General features: G+C 37.1%; 1 protein-coding gene across 1 annotated transcript in view; it reads left to right on the forward strand.

Annotated features, from left to right (window-relative positions):
* The first annotated feature begins 1328 nt into the window (after positions 1 to 1328).
* LOC131033355 (protein NLP2) overlaps positions 1329 to 16867 on the forward strand; it is a 35681-nt gene continuing 20142 nt past the window's right edge. The window contains exons 1-4 of the mRNA XM_057964567.2: positions 1329 to 1717; positions 1822 to 3338; positions 3794 to 3841; positions 3949 to 4707. Coding sequence (XP_057820550.1) covers positions 2370 to 3338; positions 3794 to 3841; positions 3949 to 4707 — 1776 coding nt within the window. The 5' untranslated portion in view covers positions 1329 to 1717; positions 1822 to 2369. The remainder of the gene's footprint in view (positions 1718 to 1821; positions 3339 to 3793; positions 3842 to 3948; positions 4708 to 16867) is intronic.

The following is a 16867-nucleotide window of genomic DNA, read 5'->3' on the forward strand; positions in this document are numbered from 1 at the left end:
TTAAGATTTAAGAAACATTGAAGGATTATAGATTACTTGATAAGGATAATGAAATGTTCCTTGATCACACTATCCATTAAAGTTTAAGAAACATTGAAAGATCGTAGATTACTTGATAAGGATGATGAAACATTCCTTGATCACACCATTCATTAAAGTTTAAGAAAAAATGAAGGATTGCAAATTACTTGGTAAGGATGATGAGAAACACCTTGATCACACACACCATCCATTAAGATTTAAGAAACATTGAAGGATTGTAAATTACTTGGTAAGAATAATGAAATGTTGATAGTGTATGCTTTTGGATTTGATTGTGTCAGAATTTTTGCATCAACGTTTCGAATCACACTCTGTGATCCAGCATCAACGTTTCTCCTTATGCTCTCTATCATCTTAATGATGGATCACAGAGTGTGATCTGAAACGTTGATGCAAAAATTCTTACACAATCGAATCCAGAGGCATACACTATCAATCGAATGGATTGTGGAAATTTATTGATGTTAATGAAATATTACTCGATCATACCATCCATTAAGGTTTAAGAAATATTGAATGATTGTAGACTACTTGGTAAGGATGATGAAATGTTCCTTGATTACACCATCCATTAAGGTTTAATAAATACCAAAGGATCCTAGATTACTGGGTAAGGATGATGAGATTTTCCTTGACCACACCATCCATTAATGTTTAAGAAACATTGAAGGATCATAGATGACGATATGTTCCTTGGGCACACCATCCATTAAATTTTAAGAAACATTGAAGGATCATATATTACTTAGCAAGGATGATGAAATGTTCCTTGATCACACCATCCATTGAAGTTTAAGAAACATTGAAGAATCACATGATTACTTGGTAAGGATGATGAAATGTTCTTTGGTCACACCATCTATTTATGTTCAAGGAACATCGAAGAATTGCATATTACTTATAAGGATGATAAAATGTTATTAAGATTAAAACTCCTAGAAATACAATTAAACTATATTTGACTTTAGCTTTTTAAGAGAATTCGACCTATTGATAATGACAACCCCATCTTACTATTCCAATTTAATTGAAAGTTGACATCTAATTTAAATATATATATATTTTAATAGAATGACCAAAAAAAATAAATTTCTGATAGGCATAAAATCCAATCGTTTCCATATTTTCAACGGTGGACGCTGTTAAAATGGTTTGATTCGTTCACTCAACAATGGAATTACTGCCAAAGTCTGCTTTCCACACGGAGCAGAGCATAGCAGAGTACAATAATTAGACTGGCAATCAATCCATCTTTCCAAGTTCGCACTGTGACACGCGTGCGAGGGGAATGGTAAAAATGGTGACAATTCCTCCAATCAAATTTGGCACCTACCTAAACAGGTGGGTATTGGGGATGGGAATTGGGTAAAGCGGCACACACTAATAGTAAATAGTTGTGCTGAATTGCACGGACCAAGTTTGCACCGTGGATACGAGAAATCTTTATTCGATTACTGGATCTGTGACGTAGGAGGGGAAAAAAAATCTCAACTTTGAAGGGTGGACCCAGGGGAATAATGAAGCCTGAACCCAAATAGGAGGGATACAAAATGCCAGAGACGAATGGGTTTGTTCCGGTGTCGACACGCGGCTTCTGCATGGAACTACTCGCCCAAATTTGGCGAGTGCAAAGAAGAGAAGGGAATCGATCAAATATATATTTTTGTGTGTGCAAGTAAGTACCGACCATGAGCGGGCAGAAGAGCTTACAACAACAGTCTCCATTCTGTCCTTTTTGGATCATTAATTATTAAAGTTTGTGAACTGTGCTTTCTGTAGGATATTGAATGCCAGCCAAAATTTTGTCCTGAAACCGCTCGTTTGGGGGTCGTGGAAAGCATCGCCCAGTAGGTCACAACCCTCGGTTGCAGGACACGTGTCGTTATGCCGTGGCTTTGCAGCATAGCATTTGTGCTAAGCAAGCATAGAAGCAGCAGCATCTAGTAGTGGCGGAGTACCAAATAATATTTTGTTTGCGCTGTGTGTCCGCCACTAAAGCGAGCACCTGTTCATTTCCTGGTGTATGTCTTGAGTACTGTCCTTGATATTTTGCGTTGCGGAGGAGGAGGAGGAGGAGGAAGAGGAGGTTGAGGACGAGGGTTCGAGACCCGGCGAGTCGAAGGCAACAACGGCTCTTCCACATAAATGAATCTCCAGGATCCCAGGTTTGCGCAGCTCCGTGTGGAGCTCCAGCTATTTCTTTATTTTCTGCAGACAAAATTTCACAAGTGCAAGACTTGCCGACGACTTATCGTAGAGACTCAGGAAACAAGTTTGGGATAGTTTGATGTTTTGACGCAAGCGGCCGGGGAAAAAGATTAGGAAAGATGGATCCTTTGCTTTCAGAGTTATTGAATTTTGAAAATTCCGCCTACTGTGAGGGCTTTGCCTCGTCGCCGATTTCTCATCAGTGCACGACGTTTTTATCGTCTCCGATGTTTGATTCGGTGTTTCAAGCGAACCTGCCCTTTCCCGGGGAGTGTTTGATGCCGGAAACCCCTGTGAATTTTAGCCAGTTTGTAATTCCTGATGACCTGACGTTGCCGGAATGTTCATATTTGTCGTCTGATGTTGTTAAAATCCCCGTGGAGGAGTGCGAGAATTCATCTGGGGAAGAGGTTGTGGACGCGTGCTGGGAACAGAAGCCCATCAAAAGGGAACAATTTGTAGAGGAACCGGACGCTGTTTCGTCTGTTATTGAGAAGTGCAACGGATGGAAATACCAGGAGGAGGACGTGGATAGAAACGACAAGCATCATGTTAAAAGATTGATGAATTCTGGTGAAGAAGAAACTGATAGTAAGGAGCATCTGTTTAGATTCACATTGATAACTCTAAAGCACAGAATACAGCGTGCTCTCCTTCATTTAAAGGAGTATTGTGGAGGGAACGCACTCTTGCAGGTTTGGATGCCTGTGATGCGTTCAAACAGACATGTTCTCACCAGCTGCGAACAGCCCTATGTCCTAGACGAGAACAGCAGGTATCTACATGGTTACCGTGACATATCTACAGGGTTTTATTTTCCTGCAGAAACGGGTCCTGGAGCTTTTCCAGGGCTGCCTGGTAGGGTTTTTCTCAGAGGAATGCCAGAATGGACCCCTAATATTCAATTTTACGGAAGAAATGAGTTTTTAAGGATAAATCACGCGCAGGCACACAATGTTAATGGATGCCTTGGCGTACCTATTTTCGAGCAGGATAGTCGAGATTGTGTTGCAGTAGTTGAATTAGTGAGAGCCGCAACTGAAATCGACTTTCCTTTAGAGCTTGACCACATATGCCAAGCTTTTCAGGTCTGTTATTTTTTCTGCTTACTTTTACTGTGCAACGTGAAAAAGGTTGTTTGATTGAAAACACAGGCGTGAAGGAAACACAATCTATTAAAGATAATACATTCACGGTATCACTTTTACCAAAAATTCAAGAAACCCAATTTACTTTGGACTGCTATCATTCAAATCAGGATATACCATTAAATGTTTAAGCTGACAATTTTTTATTTTATTTATAAATTATAGATCTCTTGGAACATTTTCTTACTTATGATGCGTCTATCAAAAACCAATTCGTGTCAAAGCATGTAAAAGAAATAAATGGATAACAGTAAAACGCAAGATTCGACAAAACATTTGTAAATCTCAGTGTTTGAAATGATTTTTCTATAGAGGCCACACATGTTTCAGTTTAACTATTTCTGTATTTTCAAATTTATCAGTCGATTATACTTATTCTTCCAACTTTATTCCAGGCCGTGAGTCTAAATACCCGAGAGGTTTGGGATCATCCAAAGTCACAGGTATTGGTAATGCTTTGTCTATCATCTATTTATCAGTTTGTACCCAGACCTTTTCTATTACCGATCTGGTCTAACTTGACTTTTGGTATGCTATTTTATCGAATCAGAACCATTCTCCATGCCATCGTGCTGCTCTAGCTGAGATATTAGAAGTTTTAAAAACAGTTTGTGAGACTCACAATCTACCATTAGCACAGACATGGGTTCCATGTAAGCATTATAATCTTCTATTCAGCAAGAGGGAGACTAAGAAGAACTGGGGTTCAGATAAGAGCTTAGAAGGAATATACTTGTCAACTCATGACATGGCATGTTTTGTGAGGGATGTCTACTTGCTGCCTTTCAGAAATGCATGCTCTGAGCACCATTTGGAGATAGGGCAGGGGGTTCCAGGAAAAGCATTTGCCCTGAAACATCCATACTTTTCTAGCGATGTTAAGAGTTTTGGCATCATGGAATATCCTCTTGTTCATTATGCACGTATGTTTGGCCTGAATGCTGCCCTCGCTATTTGTTTGCAGAGCAATTATACTGAAAATGATTACTATGTGCTCGAGTTTTATTTTCCAGTTACTTGCAATGGCATTTCAGAACAGCAACTTTTGTTGAAGAAATTGTCTACTACCATACAATTAATGTGCAGAGGTTTGAGATCTGTGACTGTTAAACTGAATGGCAATGGAAATAATGATGAACACTGCAGCAAATCCGAATGCCAGGATTTTGCATCGGGTGGTATTTCTGATACAGGCTTTGAAGCAATTCATTTAGAATCCAAACTGTCTTTTGCTGAGGGCTTGGTTGGGCACACACAGCTCAGTAGAGGTGAAACAACGGGACAGGATTTGCATCGGCAATCATTACAGGTTAGTTTAACTTGTCTTTCTTCTCTGCGTTATGGATGTAAATTACTTTTGGATTTGTCACGGCTTTCTGAAACCACATTCTAAATTGCTTTGAGGTGATAAGGAAAGTTGGGAAGTGTTCTTATCCGTTAGATATAATAATAAAAATTATAAATTTATAAACAAAAGTTTTGAGAGATATTGGATGTATTCCCATGCATAAATAATTTCTATTGGACTTAGTGTGATGGATGACTTTGGTTTCATTTGGTGCCATTTAGATATTGTATGCCCAAACTGGCACGGACACTGGCAGGGTTAGATAATGTGGCCAACTTGGCTAAGAGAACTTGACAACTTGTATAAATAGAGACCAGGGGCAAGATCATTTAGCAGTCATGTTTCACTTGCCTAGTTGGGCCTAATGGCGAATGGAATAATTAAAATTTTTATAACATAGGGAGCAAGGACAAGATCTTTTGTCAGTTAACCATGATTTGTCTACTGTATGTTAACTGGAGATCTTTATTCTCCTTAATCTTTGTTTGTATATTCCTCTGGACCTATATTATAGTCAGGACATTATAATAGATGCAGGGCTGTTGCAAAGATCTTGTATCAGTTCCTTTGTTTTTGTCATTGTTTGGTTAGTATGAGTGGCACAGTCAAAGGTTGTTTTCTTCAGCAGGTTTTTCTCTTGGGCCTTTTTGACCCACACTGCAAATTCTTGTTTAAAAAAATCCTATGGTTTCTTCTCATAATGATTCTCCTATGAAAGTTGTGGATATGTGCACGAATGAGGATATGGCATTGCAAGTATAAGGATATTAACAATATAACGATTGGTTTGGTGAACAATAATGTGAAAATCAGAATAACATATGAAATAGATGTTGAAACCATAGTGTTTGTAGATATGATTGGACAACTGAATTACAGAGACCACATATTGAAGATTCATACTTAGAAAGCATGCTGTCATCTACAACATTTTGTAATAGGAGTAAGACATTGGAACTAGAAAGTGGACGTAAAATGCAGCAGAGGAGTCGGTACAGAAAAATATAGCAAAGCATATATTTTAATATTTATAAACAACAATGCAATGCAACGGTTATTACCAACAAATGAAACACAGGCTTCAGAAATGTTCAAGGAAATAGAAGTGGAGCCAGTGAAACTATATGGAAATAGTGAATGTAAAGTATAAACAACAAACTTTAAGGAATAGTGAGTGTAAAGTATAAACAACAAGCATTCAGTTTAAAACAGAGTGGAGCCAAAACCTTTGCAAATTCCACCACTGCAGATCCAAATCAAAGGTGCATTTTGATGTGAGGGGTAGTAATGATTTGGACATCAGTGTGGATACTATAGTTAATTTAATTCCACTATCAGGCTGATTGATGGATGTAAAGCATATAAAAAATTATGCAATGAATATTAAACAAAGAAGACTTGTGACAATAATATGAAATTGGGAAATGACTTAAAATTAAAATTATGTGTACAAACTACAATTTATTGAGTTTATTGTCCACTCTTTTGACTCTCAAGAGTAGCACAGCTCCTCCTTTCTTTTAAATGATCAATGTTGTGATAGATTCAAATTTGTATTATGATGAACATATAATATCCACAATAAAGTAGATTACATTAAACCAAGGTAAAACTGCACTGTTAAGAATCCAAGGTAAAACTGAAGGGTTACATTAAACCTTATGGTGAACATGTTTCATGAAACAAGCCATAAATTCTTGCCTTTCTTGGTTGAGTTTCTTTGGATTAGGGCAAGTTATATCCTAGTGCATGCAATGATCAGTGTTATTTTTATCTAGCATGGGAAACTCCTTAATTCAACATAATCTCTTGTGACAAAATGAATATTTGAGTTTTTTTACTGATCTGGATTTCAAGAGATATCCGAGGTGCAACACTCTAACTGTAGGAATCTAGATGTGATGTTTACAGAAGCAACATAAACAATAAATCAGAAATGAGCATTAATCCAAGAGATTCATGAGAGTGATACTACTATTGAAACTGAAAAGTTTATTGATCTGTTTGTTCTGTATATGTTGTAGTCTCAAGAGAGATGTGTAGTTGTTTATTTTCCACTTGCTATGTCCATGTTATGTTTATTGCTTATGAAGTTTGATGATATAAATCTAAATAAATCAGAGATGAGCATTAATCCAAGAGGGGCATGGGAGTGATACTATAATTGAAACAGTAATCTGTGTGTTCTACTTCTGAATATGGCATACCCTCAAGGGAGATGCTTAGTTGTTTAATTTCCACTAATATACGTTTATTGTATGCTAATTGCTTGCGAAATTCGATGATATAGATCTATATGATATATAATTTTACAAAGCTGTGATTGCGAGAGATCAGAGAACCATTATGGAAGTTGAAATGTTTGAGCTGAGCTTACACACAACTCTTTCCCTTCTGATGGCTGAGTTGATTTGTGTCAGAATGTAGAGGTCAAATCTGGCCCACAAGGCATTGCAATGCACCACATTGGGTACTGTTCCTCAATTCCTCAAAGGGAGGGGTCTGTCATTTTAGGATGGATGTAGTATCATGGTTGGCATTCCGCAGTACCACATGTTGTGAGTGGCCCTAGTGTTTGGTTTGTAGGTATCTTGAACCCTGACAAAGCTGATGAAGATCACTTGAGTTTTGGTGCATACTTGGAGGCCTCCATGTCTGATCTTACTAGATCATCTCACCCCATTGTAAAAGTTTGTGCAACATCTGTTGGAGATAGATTTTTGATCTTGGAGATTTTACAAACATTGGGAGGTATTCAATAGTACCCAAAGCATGAAACATATATTCTGCATGACACTAGTGTTACATTTAGAGGATCCACTCAAATCATTCACATGATTTACTAATGAGCAAAAGAAAAATTTAGTTACATCGAAGGATATAACTTTTGGGATTGATACCTACAATGTGGGGCACTTTTAAAGGACCTCTGAGAAAAAATTAAGAATGCATAAAGGCGTGAGCATAAATTCTTTGCTAACACTACTGTGAACATTCCCATATATAATTTTTCTCAATCACTACTTATTATAGAAAAATTTAAGAATACTTTTGGAACTGAAACAATAAGAACCAACAGTATATACTAACATATGATTGTATTTTGGAATTTTGTTTTCATTGCAAAACATGGTAAAAAGAGACTGAAGATGAGCCTATTGTTGTTGCAGTAGTCATTTATAGGATTTTGATGGGAGATCACTTGCACCAAATGTCTTTCCATTGTTTATCAATTTGCTCAATTTTAAGAAGTATGAAGACATTAGATAAGTTAAGAAGGCACTCTAGTAAATGAGAGAATTTCAAACTCAAGGTTTCCTTGTCTTAACTTTGTTTGTTAATTACCTCCAATTTGCTTGATATGAACTGAAATATTGGAGAAACCAGCAGCTATAAAGGATTCCTTTGATCTTTCTCATGTGATTCTCTGTGATACACATAGTTCACAGTCACACATGGGTTTGTCATTACATGGTTGCAACTTATTCAAGTGCTAGCCTGTCCTTGTACATTGGTTGCAAGTAGGGATGTTGTATTCCAAGTTTGCAGAATATGTCACAGGAACTATTTTGCTGTTTTACTGGATTTCCCATTTGATCCTTTGTAATATACTGGCATTTATTCAAGTTTCAAAGATGGGGTGAAAAGCGAATGCGGTTACAAGGGTGGTGAATTATTTTCTGGATTTTAACAGCTGTGGTGATGAACATTAAAATAATATGAAAAAACTATATATAAATTTCTCAAATACAAAGAAATAAATACAAAATATCAAATAACTTTAAAAGTAAGCTGAAAGAACATAAATAATTAAAAGTATATACAATTTGTTGAATTTGTAATGACATTCCATTGATCTAGATATCATTGGGTAATCATATGATGAATTTTAAATTTCATCTTTATCACCCAACGTTACAAATTACAAACAAGTTGAGAATCGCAAGTGAAACATCAGAATGACAAAATGTCAAAACAAGATATGAATAGCTAGATTGAACAACAACTCAGAAATTAGAGTCATCAGCCAATGGAAATCTTTGGAACTTCTCATCATTGGAGCTGTTGGACTTGATTGTCTCTTTCAACGAGACCTCAACCAATCCTAGCAACATCTTGGTCCTTGTCAATCTGTCATAGCTCCTCAGGCTCTAAATCCCATTGTGTGATTAGTTTCTCCTTGTATTTAGTTGCAATCAATGAGATGTAACTTGTAAGCCACTGTCTATACAGATAGAGGTAACTTTCTTAATCCTGGACAAAGTTATATGCTAGTTCCATGTGTGTCAAAAAAAGTAGGAACTTGTGAGAGGAAGTGAATGGCGAGCATACACAACCTAAGGGCCCATAGTCACCACCACCTAACTTGCTTGCCCCATGCCTGAGTATTCTTGTTAATCTTTGCTGAACTCCTGTCGCCATGCAGCATAGTAAATCTGATCCTCTTATTTAAATCATGTGGTGTGATTTTCAGCGATTTATTAGGGTTTCTAACATTGTTGTGATTTTCAACGATTTAATAGGTAACGTGATTGAACTTTCTTTATGCAATGCACTCATTCAAGAGAAAGAAATTGTTCTTTCAAAAGAACGAAAATTGGGATGGGTTGGGAGGAGATGCCGTCTATTATTGCAATGCACTCATTCAAGAGTGCATTGCAATGCACTCATTGAACTTTCTTTATGCAATGCACTCATTCAAGAGAAAGAAATTGTTCTTTCAAAAGAACGAAAATTGGGATGGGTTGGGAGGAGATGCCGTCTATTATTGAATTCTACTTATCAAAATTTGATTTGAATTTGACCCCTGATCTGTGTTCCTTATTGTCGTGTGCCTCCCTCATGATTTGCAGGATCAATCCAAAAACTGCACAACCCTAAATTGGTCTCTAGGAAAACAGATAGCCTACCCCATGAATAAGGTATAAATTTATAAGTGTTTGTAATGTCACTTATTGGGATATTACTGAATTATTGCCCTAAAATCACAATTATAATTAAAATAAGAAATATAGTACATTTAAGAATACCAAATTTATCCCCTTTATAGGAGAGATCCTGATCTAAGACCTGCACACAGTATTAGTCACTGGAAATTGACATTAAATCATAAACCATGATAACATACATCTTACTAATTGTTAGTAAACATCATTATATCCATAAACATCATTGAAATTGACCTCCGAAGAAGTCATAGCCATTTCAAGTAGATTCCTATAATAGTCTCATTAGGAATTCGTTGAAATGTTTGCAAGCCACAGCCTCTAGGTTGGTCACCCTTGTATTGTGAGAGCATGGAAGGTGGGTTGCCCTTCCATCCTTCAATTCACCTTGGAGGTTGGCCGCCCTCCTTGTTCACGTCCAAGAGCATGGAAGGCCAGTCTTCCATTTTGCCTCCTAGCACACAGGCGTGGAAGGTTGGCCGTCCATTCCATCCTAGGGTGGCGTACTTGATGGGACCTCAAGCCCAAGGGCACTCTAAGCCCCCTGGCCCACGAGCATAACATTCATCTTGGGGTGGTGTACTTGTGTCTTGTTGTGATGTCCTCTAATTGGGAATGCCCTAATTTAGTCTAAATCTCAATTTCCCAATAAACAAGCTGGTTTAGAAATACCTGTCACCTGATTGAAGCCCTGCAAAACAGGTTAGAAATCGTTTACAATAATAATTTAATAAGCAGACTATCTTAATTAAGCATCTTTAAGTTCATAGCAGAAATATCAAATTAATCATAAGGTATTTTAAATATGTTTTGACAGCTCAACCATGGGAGAGCATAAGATAAGGTGGCCTCGATAGGGTGTCTTGGATCCTCTACCCTAGGCCCAAGAGCGGATATACCATCCCTCTTGGCCTCATGTGGCCCATGCCATCCATATGAGGTGGTGTACCCATTGAGGTGTCCACATCCCTTCCCCCTCATCTTGCCATCATTTCCCACTCCCAATGATTGGACTTCTTATGTTGATTCACCATGATAGAGTGATGAGGTTACAACAAGGTGCCCTTGGAGCCCATCTCTTCTAAGCCTAAAGGTAGTACCCTCTGTACCCCCTTGGCCTCATGGGACCATCTGGTCACCACCATGAGGTGGCATACCTAGAAGAGTACCCATTCCTCTACCATGGCTGACTTCAATAAACATTCAGAACATATGAAGGATTTCAGTATTATGCATACATTCTACATATAATAAATAAACTTTAGCAAATCATTAATCAGATACAATTGATATTCACTGTGATATATATGCAGTTATAAACAGCAGTGCATTGTTAATCAATAGTATGCAGAGACATATGTATATATTTATACAGCATTTACTATGTTATGTACAGGGAACTCATACCAAACTATAATAATCAGTCGAACTGTCCGTGTATTCAATTTCTAATAAGATGCCAAGTCTCATTCTTCTGTGATTAAGTATAATTATAATTTACATTGAAAGCTGTAGTGATATATTAATATCTGCTGTAATGATATGTCTGCTCTGATTTTTTTTTCCCTGTTCCGTCCACAGTTATCTTCTTATTTATAGCCTTCCCTATCTTTGTCAAGAGGAGTGACCCTTCAAAATAGGATGACTTGCCAAGGAGAGGCAACTATTCAAAGGGGGTCGGCCAAATTAAATTAATGTATTTATTTCATAAAGCAAGGAGTTGGCCAGCAAGGCAAGGTCGACTACCTATTGACTATATGTTTATTTTTCTTTTAATATCCTCACACTAGGTTGGCCTAAATATATTATTATATTACCTGGTCAGCTCTCCCTAGATAATTATGGGCAATATTTATTACTGTATTTATTAATAGCCTAGTTAATTATTCACTAGATTAATTCTGAATAAAATTATATATCATGATTGAATATTTATTACTTGTAAGACTTGCTTGCCAAAAATCCCCAGATCTTTTCCTACTTGTAGAATTGACATCTTTGTCTTTTTGTATGAGAAAAATTGAGTTGAATATTGGGACAGAAGGGAAGAGGGTGTGTTATAAAGTATATTGCGTTAATTAGTCCTTTGGGTGGTGTATTTCAACCTCAATAGGGAGCAAATGGAAATAGGTGGTATGGATAAACCTAGTAATGATATGTGAGTGGTGTGTGCCAAAATATGGTGTTCACAACAGCAAACTCTTGGGGGTAAACTAATCATAAGTGGTGTGTAGTGTGATGGAGATACAATTGGGTGATGGGGATCACCAAAGGGCTTGGATGGAAGAATAGAAGGAAGGGGAAGGAGATTACTAAGATTCCATAGCTTGGATGGCACAAAAGGGGCTTCAAATCTTCAAACATTAGACTTCTAGTTTGCTGCTCTGCTTTGTAATGAAGTCCTTGCAGATAACTTGTGAGTGGAGGGAGAATTGTATACAAAGATTTCCAATTATTGATTACTTCAGAAAAGAGGGAGTAAACTAGGTTTCAACATATGGTACCATTGAGAATGTAGTAAGGATTAGGGTGCAAACAAGTAGGGAAAGTTACATTTTTGAACATGAATTTGAATAAGAACCTTAGTGCTGTAATGTCCCATTTTCACTTAGTTTATTTATTCGGATCAAAGGCCTATTTCTTATTTCCATTGTTTCCCTTGATTAGAGTTTGCATATGTGTCCTTCTTCATCATCTCCCATGTGCCTATTACATGTGAAGGTATGCTCAATTTTCTAAGTGTGTGCAAAGTGTCAGAGTTTTGGACTTTACCATCTCAACATGCCTTTCTTCTCAACTTCAACTTTCTCCTTATTCTTGTCAAAATATCAAACTTTACCATCTCAGCATGCCTTTTTTGCCCAACACCACCATTTCCCTTACTCCTATCGGGATATTAGACTTCCTCACTTGGGCATGCCTTTCTATCTAAGTCTGCCTTTTTCCTTTGCCCCCATCAAGATTTTGGAGTTATCCTTCTCGATATTCTTTTCCTTCAACGTACACTTTGTTTCCCTTACCTTTTGTCGCACCATTCCATACTAACATACCTTTAGCCCAGTTCTTGACTCCTCGATACTTACATTGAGTTACCTTTAGGGATTTGAGCTTTAGCCTACCCCTTACTTTGAGTACCTTGTCCATGTTTACACTAAACTTCTACCTTTGACACTTTACACTATATGTTATCTCATTGGAATCACAAGTTTGGATATGTTCTTATTTGGGTACCTAGTATGCCATACTCTTGATCCTTAATCCCCAACATGTTGTGAGATTCATTAGGTATCCCCGATCCTTGAACTCCAACTTTCTCTTTATACCCATTAGGGTATTGGATTTTCCCAACTAGGCATGACTTTCTTTCCAAGTCCTTTATGTTTGTTTGTTCCCATCGGGATTTTAAGATCTCCTTTCTAGCATCCCTTTTTTTGACCCTTGCTCTTTTCTCTAGCCTTTGTTGGATGGTTAGACTTCTTATTGGCTTGCATCACTCTTGAACCTTGATACTCGATAAGAGGTAAGATTAACAAGGCACCCTCGATCCCCAAACTTTGAGATTCTTGCCTATTGCATTGTTTGTTTCCACCCTACATCCTTTTATGTCCTAGGTCATCATTATTGACCCAATTGGATAGTGCAAATACTTCAGAAGGGTTTTTCCCACCCCAAAACAACTATTCATCTTAAGGTTGTGGATTAACTTATGCTCCCACTAACAAAAAGAGATCAAAAAGCCCATGCAACCATTAATGCAATGGTTAGGGTTTCAATTCTTGATAGTCCTCACGCATATCTAGGCCTCCATTCCAGCACATTTCATATTTGTGATCAAAGAGATAAGGGTTCCTTCTCATCTCTAAGTACCTTTGCACATACCAAAGAGACAATTTGTGCATAATGGCATTGAAGATGATGATATTAGGGCATGGGTGACCCTTGTAGCATGAAATGAGTCCATTTCTTATCCCAAGGTCCTACAAATAAGTTGAAGAAGATGTATTGCTAGATTTTGATTATTGAAAGTATTAATCATTCTACACCAAAAAACCCTTATCAACATTGTTCTAAGCCTAGTATGAAATTTGAGAATGAAAACCTTAGGATTTGCTTGAGATTAGAGGATGAAAATCCTTTGGTTTCAAGGATCAGAGGACAAAATCCCTTTGGTTTTTTATGACAATCTCATTTAGAGGTTGTGAATGTGCTTCATGAGTTGCAACTTCCAATTGTTACAAGTTTGTGTAATCTGTAGTTGTTTGTTGTGCTTTTTACTATTTAATATAATATTTTCGGTTAGTTGTTGCAGCAGTTGATATGTTGTTATTGCAGCAGATTTTCATAAATTTCAAACTTAATTATAAATGAGAAGAAGTATTGGAATGAATTTTTTTTGTGTCAACTTCATTTGCTAAATCTGGGTTATCAAGGATGCTGATGTGAAAATTGTGAAGAAATTTAGGTTTTGCAATTTTTGGTTTGAAATTGTAAATTTGAAAAGTATTTTTTAAGATTTTCTGTTGGGGACATTATAGTGGTATTGGAGCCAAGATCTTACTAGCCTGCGAGGTGGAAAACTTACATTTGAGAGGAGATGGCTGGAACAAGCAACCTATGTTTAGTTAGGTTAAGTTCTTATTTGAAGAAGATATAAATCATTTTCAAGAGGTGATTATGAAAATATAGGACTCAGAAGGGTACAAACATGAAGCTGCTAGAATCCTTGATGAGTATCAAAGGATGTTTGATAGCATTAAATCTATATTTTCCTTTGGTGGTTACTTGAATTTGCTTGAAGATGGGTATCCAAATAAAGGAGTTTTATGTAACTTCATAAGGGGGTTGAGAAAGGAGAAAGAAAAATTAGGAGATGCTTATAAGTGGGAACTAAAAGAAATGTTCCTAAATGAGAAAATTTCCCTCAAACCTAAGAAAATGGAATAATACTAGAAATGATCTTAGAAGAAAGAAACTTTGCTTCTCATTCAAAGATTTGTGGAAGTTAAGCCACAAATGTCAAAGCAAAGATGAAATAATGTCACAAGAAGAGTTAGAGAAATGTGATGAAGAGCCAAAAAAAATAGATCATGGAAAATGAAAAAGAAATGAGTACACTAGAACCAGAGTTTTAGGGGAAAGGATCAAAGAAGAAACCCTGCAGCATGAACCAAAAAAAGAACCAGAAAGTAAGAACAAAGGATTGGGACAAGTGTTGAAATTAAGTAGGTAATTGAAGAGCTTGATAAGCTTCAAGAGGATTTTGATTTAGAATAGTTTTCAGGAATATCAAAAATTGTAAGTACAGAGTTGGGCATAATCGAGATAGTTGGGCAAGGAATTGAAGGTCAACAAATAAAGTAGCGTGAGGATGACACAATTAGTTTGGAATTGGAATGGTGACTTCAGAGGACAAGTGCATAGATTTAGGTTAGCATGAAGAATGCTTTAAATAAGAAAACATGAATAAATTTCAATCTTTTTCTAGTTTCCATTGGGTTGTTGATAACCTACTCTTTGAGATGAATATAGAGATATCTTTGGGTTTAGGGATCAACGAGTGATTATGTCAGAGTAGTGGAGTAGAAGTTGACTACATCATAAGACGGATTGAGGATTGGAAATTGCAAATTTCCAAAATAAAATGGGATAAGAAAAAACCAAGATAATGATTTTTTATAGGAAGGGAAAAAGAGTTGTAGTTGTTGTTGATGTCTCTCTTAGAAGGTCCATTCTTTTTTCTATTTCTATCATTTTTGGTGACCAAGAGGGTCTTATTAGCATAGAAAATGCCAAGAGCACATGTTGCTAACGCCCTAGATGGAAATGGGAATGATGGTTTCACGGGGTACAAAGACAAAATCCCTTTTGCATTTGATTCTAAGATGAAATAGAAGATTTTGAAGGCTTTGCATGATACACTTTTAGTGGGACACTCTTGGTCCAACAAAGTTTGTAGGGAAAAAAGAGAGATTCTTGTGGAAGTGCATTAAGGAGGATGTTATTAAGCATGTTAGTGAGTATACTACCTATCATCATAATGAAGAACATGACTTTTTTCCAAGTTTGCTACCATTTATGCTAATTTCCCATCAAGATTTGGAAAGTGTTTTCATGGAATCCATATAGTCAGCTACAAATAGTCAGATGAACAAAAATGGCGAATCAGTGGGTTGAATAATACTTGAGGGAATATGTTTTAGAGAAACAATCAACATCAATCAAGTGGGTGCACTTGGGAGGGTTTTACTACAACATCATTCAATATATGTTTCTTGATGTAATTGTTGTCACAAAAGTTTGCACCCTTGCTGAGCTATCAACTCAGCAACCTTGTGAAACATTGAAACAACCTCAAAGTGTGGGACCTTGCGCAAGGGGGTTAAATCTCCGAAGAAGGCCGACTTCCTTCTCAATCCAAGTGCAGGTGTTGAACCAACTCAACACTCCAAATTCTACTTCTAAACCTATCCTAACAGCTTGCAGAGGAAAAGGGAAGAAGGAAATGCTAAAATGAAAGTAGGTGATGCACCAAGATAAGAGATGTTTCTCTCCCTACCTAGATTTGACACACAAAACTAATTGAAATACCTAGGAGATGCACAAACTTCAGTTGCATGAATGACCCCAAACACATGTATGGAGGTTAGAATTTGCTGAATGTCAAGAGGGGATCCCACAAGTCACACCCATAAACAAGTTAGCACAACATATACACGAAAGAAATCCACAAAACATACACTTACAATGAAGGTAAGAAAACCTACATAACATGCATAAGTTGAAGAGAGGCAAGAAAGATAATTTCAATTCATTCTCAGGCCAATGGCCAAACTTACAGTTGGAGAAATGCAAGAAATATACAAGTCTTCAAGAGAAGTGAAAGAGCAAAAAATAGCTCAAGCCAACGGGGAGAGAACCCTTTACAATGAGGCTTAATAGCCTATATATACCAAACCGGTTGCAGAGGAGAGACCAATGGTCAAGGAGAAGAAGCCTTTGACCCTTGTGTGCACCTAGAGGAATGTCAGTTGGGAAGGCAGGGAAGTGCACAAACTTGACATGGTGTACATGCAAGCAACCCGACCATACCTTGACAAGGCAATCCCAGAAGAAAGGTATTTCTAGAAGGTGAATTGCCTGACATTCCAAAGTTAGAGCATGCAGGCTTGACATGA

This window comes from Cryptomeria japonica, chromosome 10 (assembly GCF_030272615.1).
Source record: "Cryptomeria japonica chromosome 10, Sugi_1.0, whole genome shotgun sequence".
Classification (NCBI taxonomy): domain Eukaryota; kingdom Viridiplantae; phylum Streptophyta; class Pinopsida; order Cupressales; family Cupressaceae; genus Cryptomeria; species Cryptomeria japonica.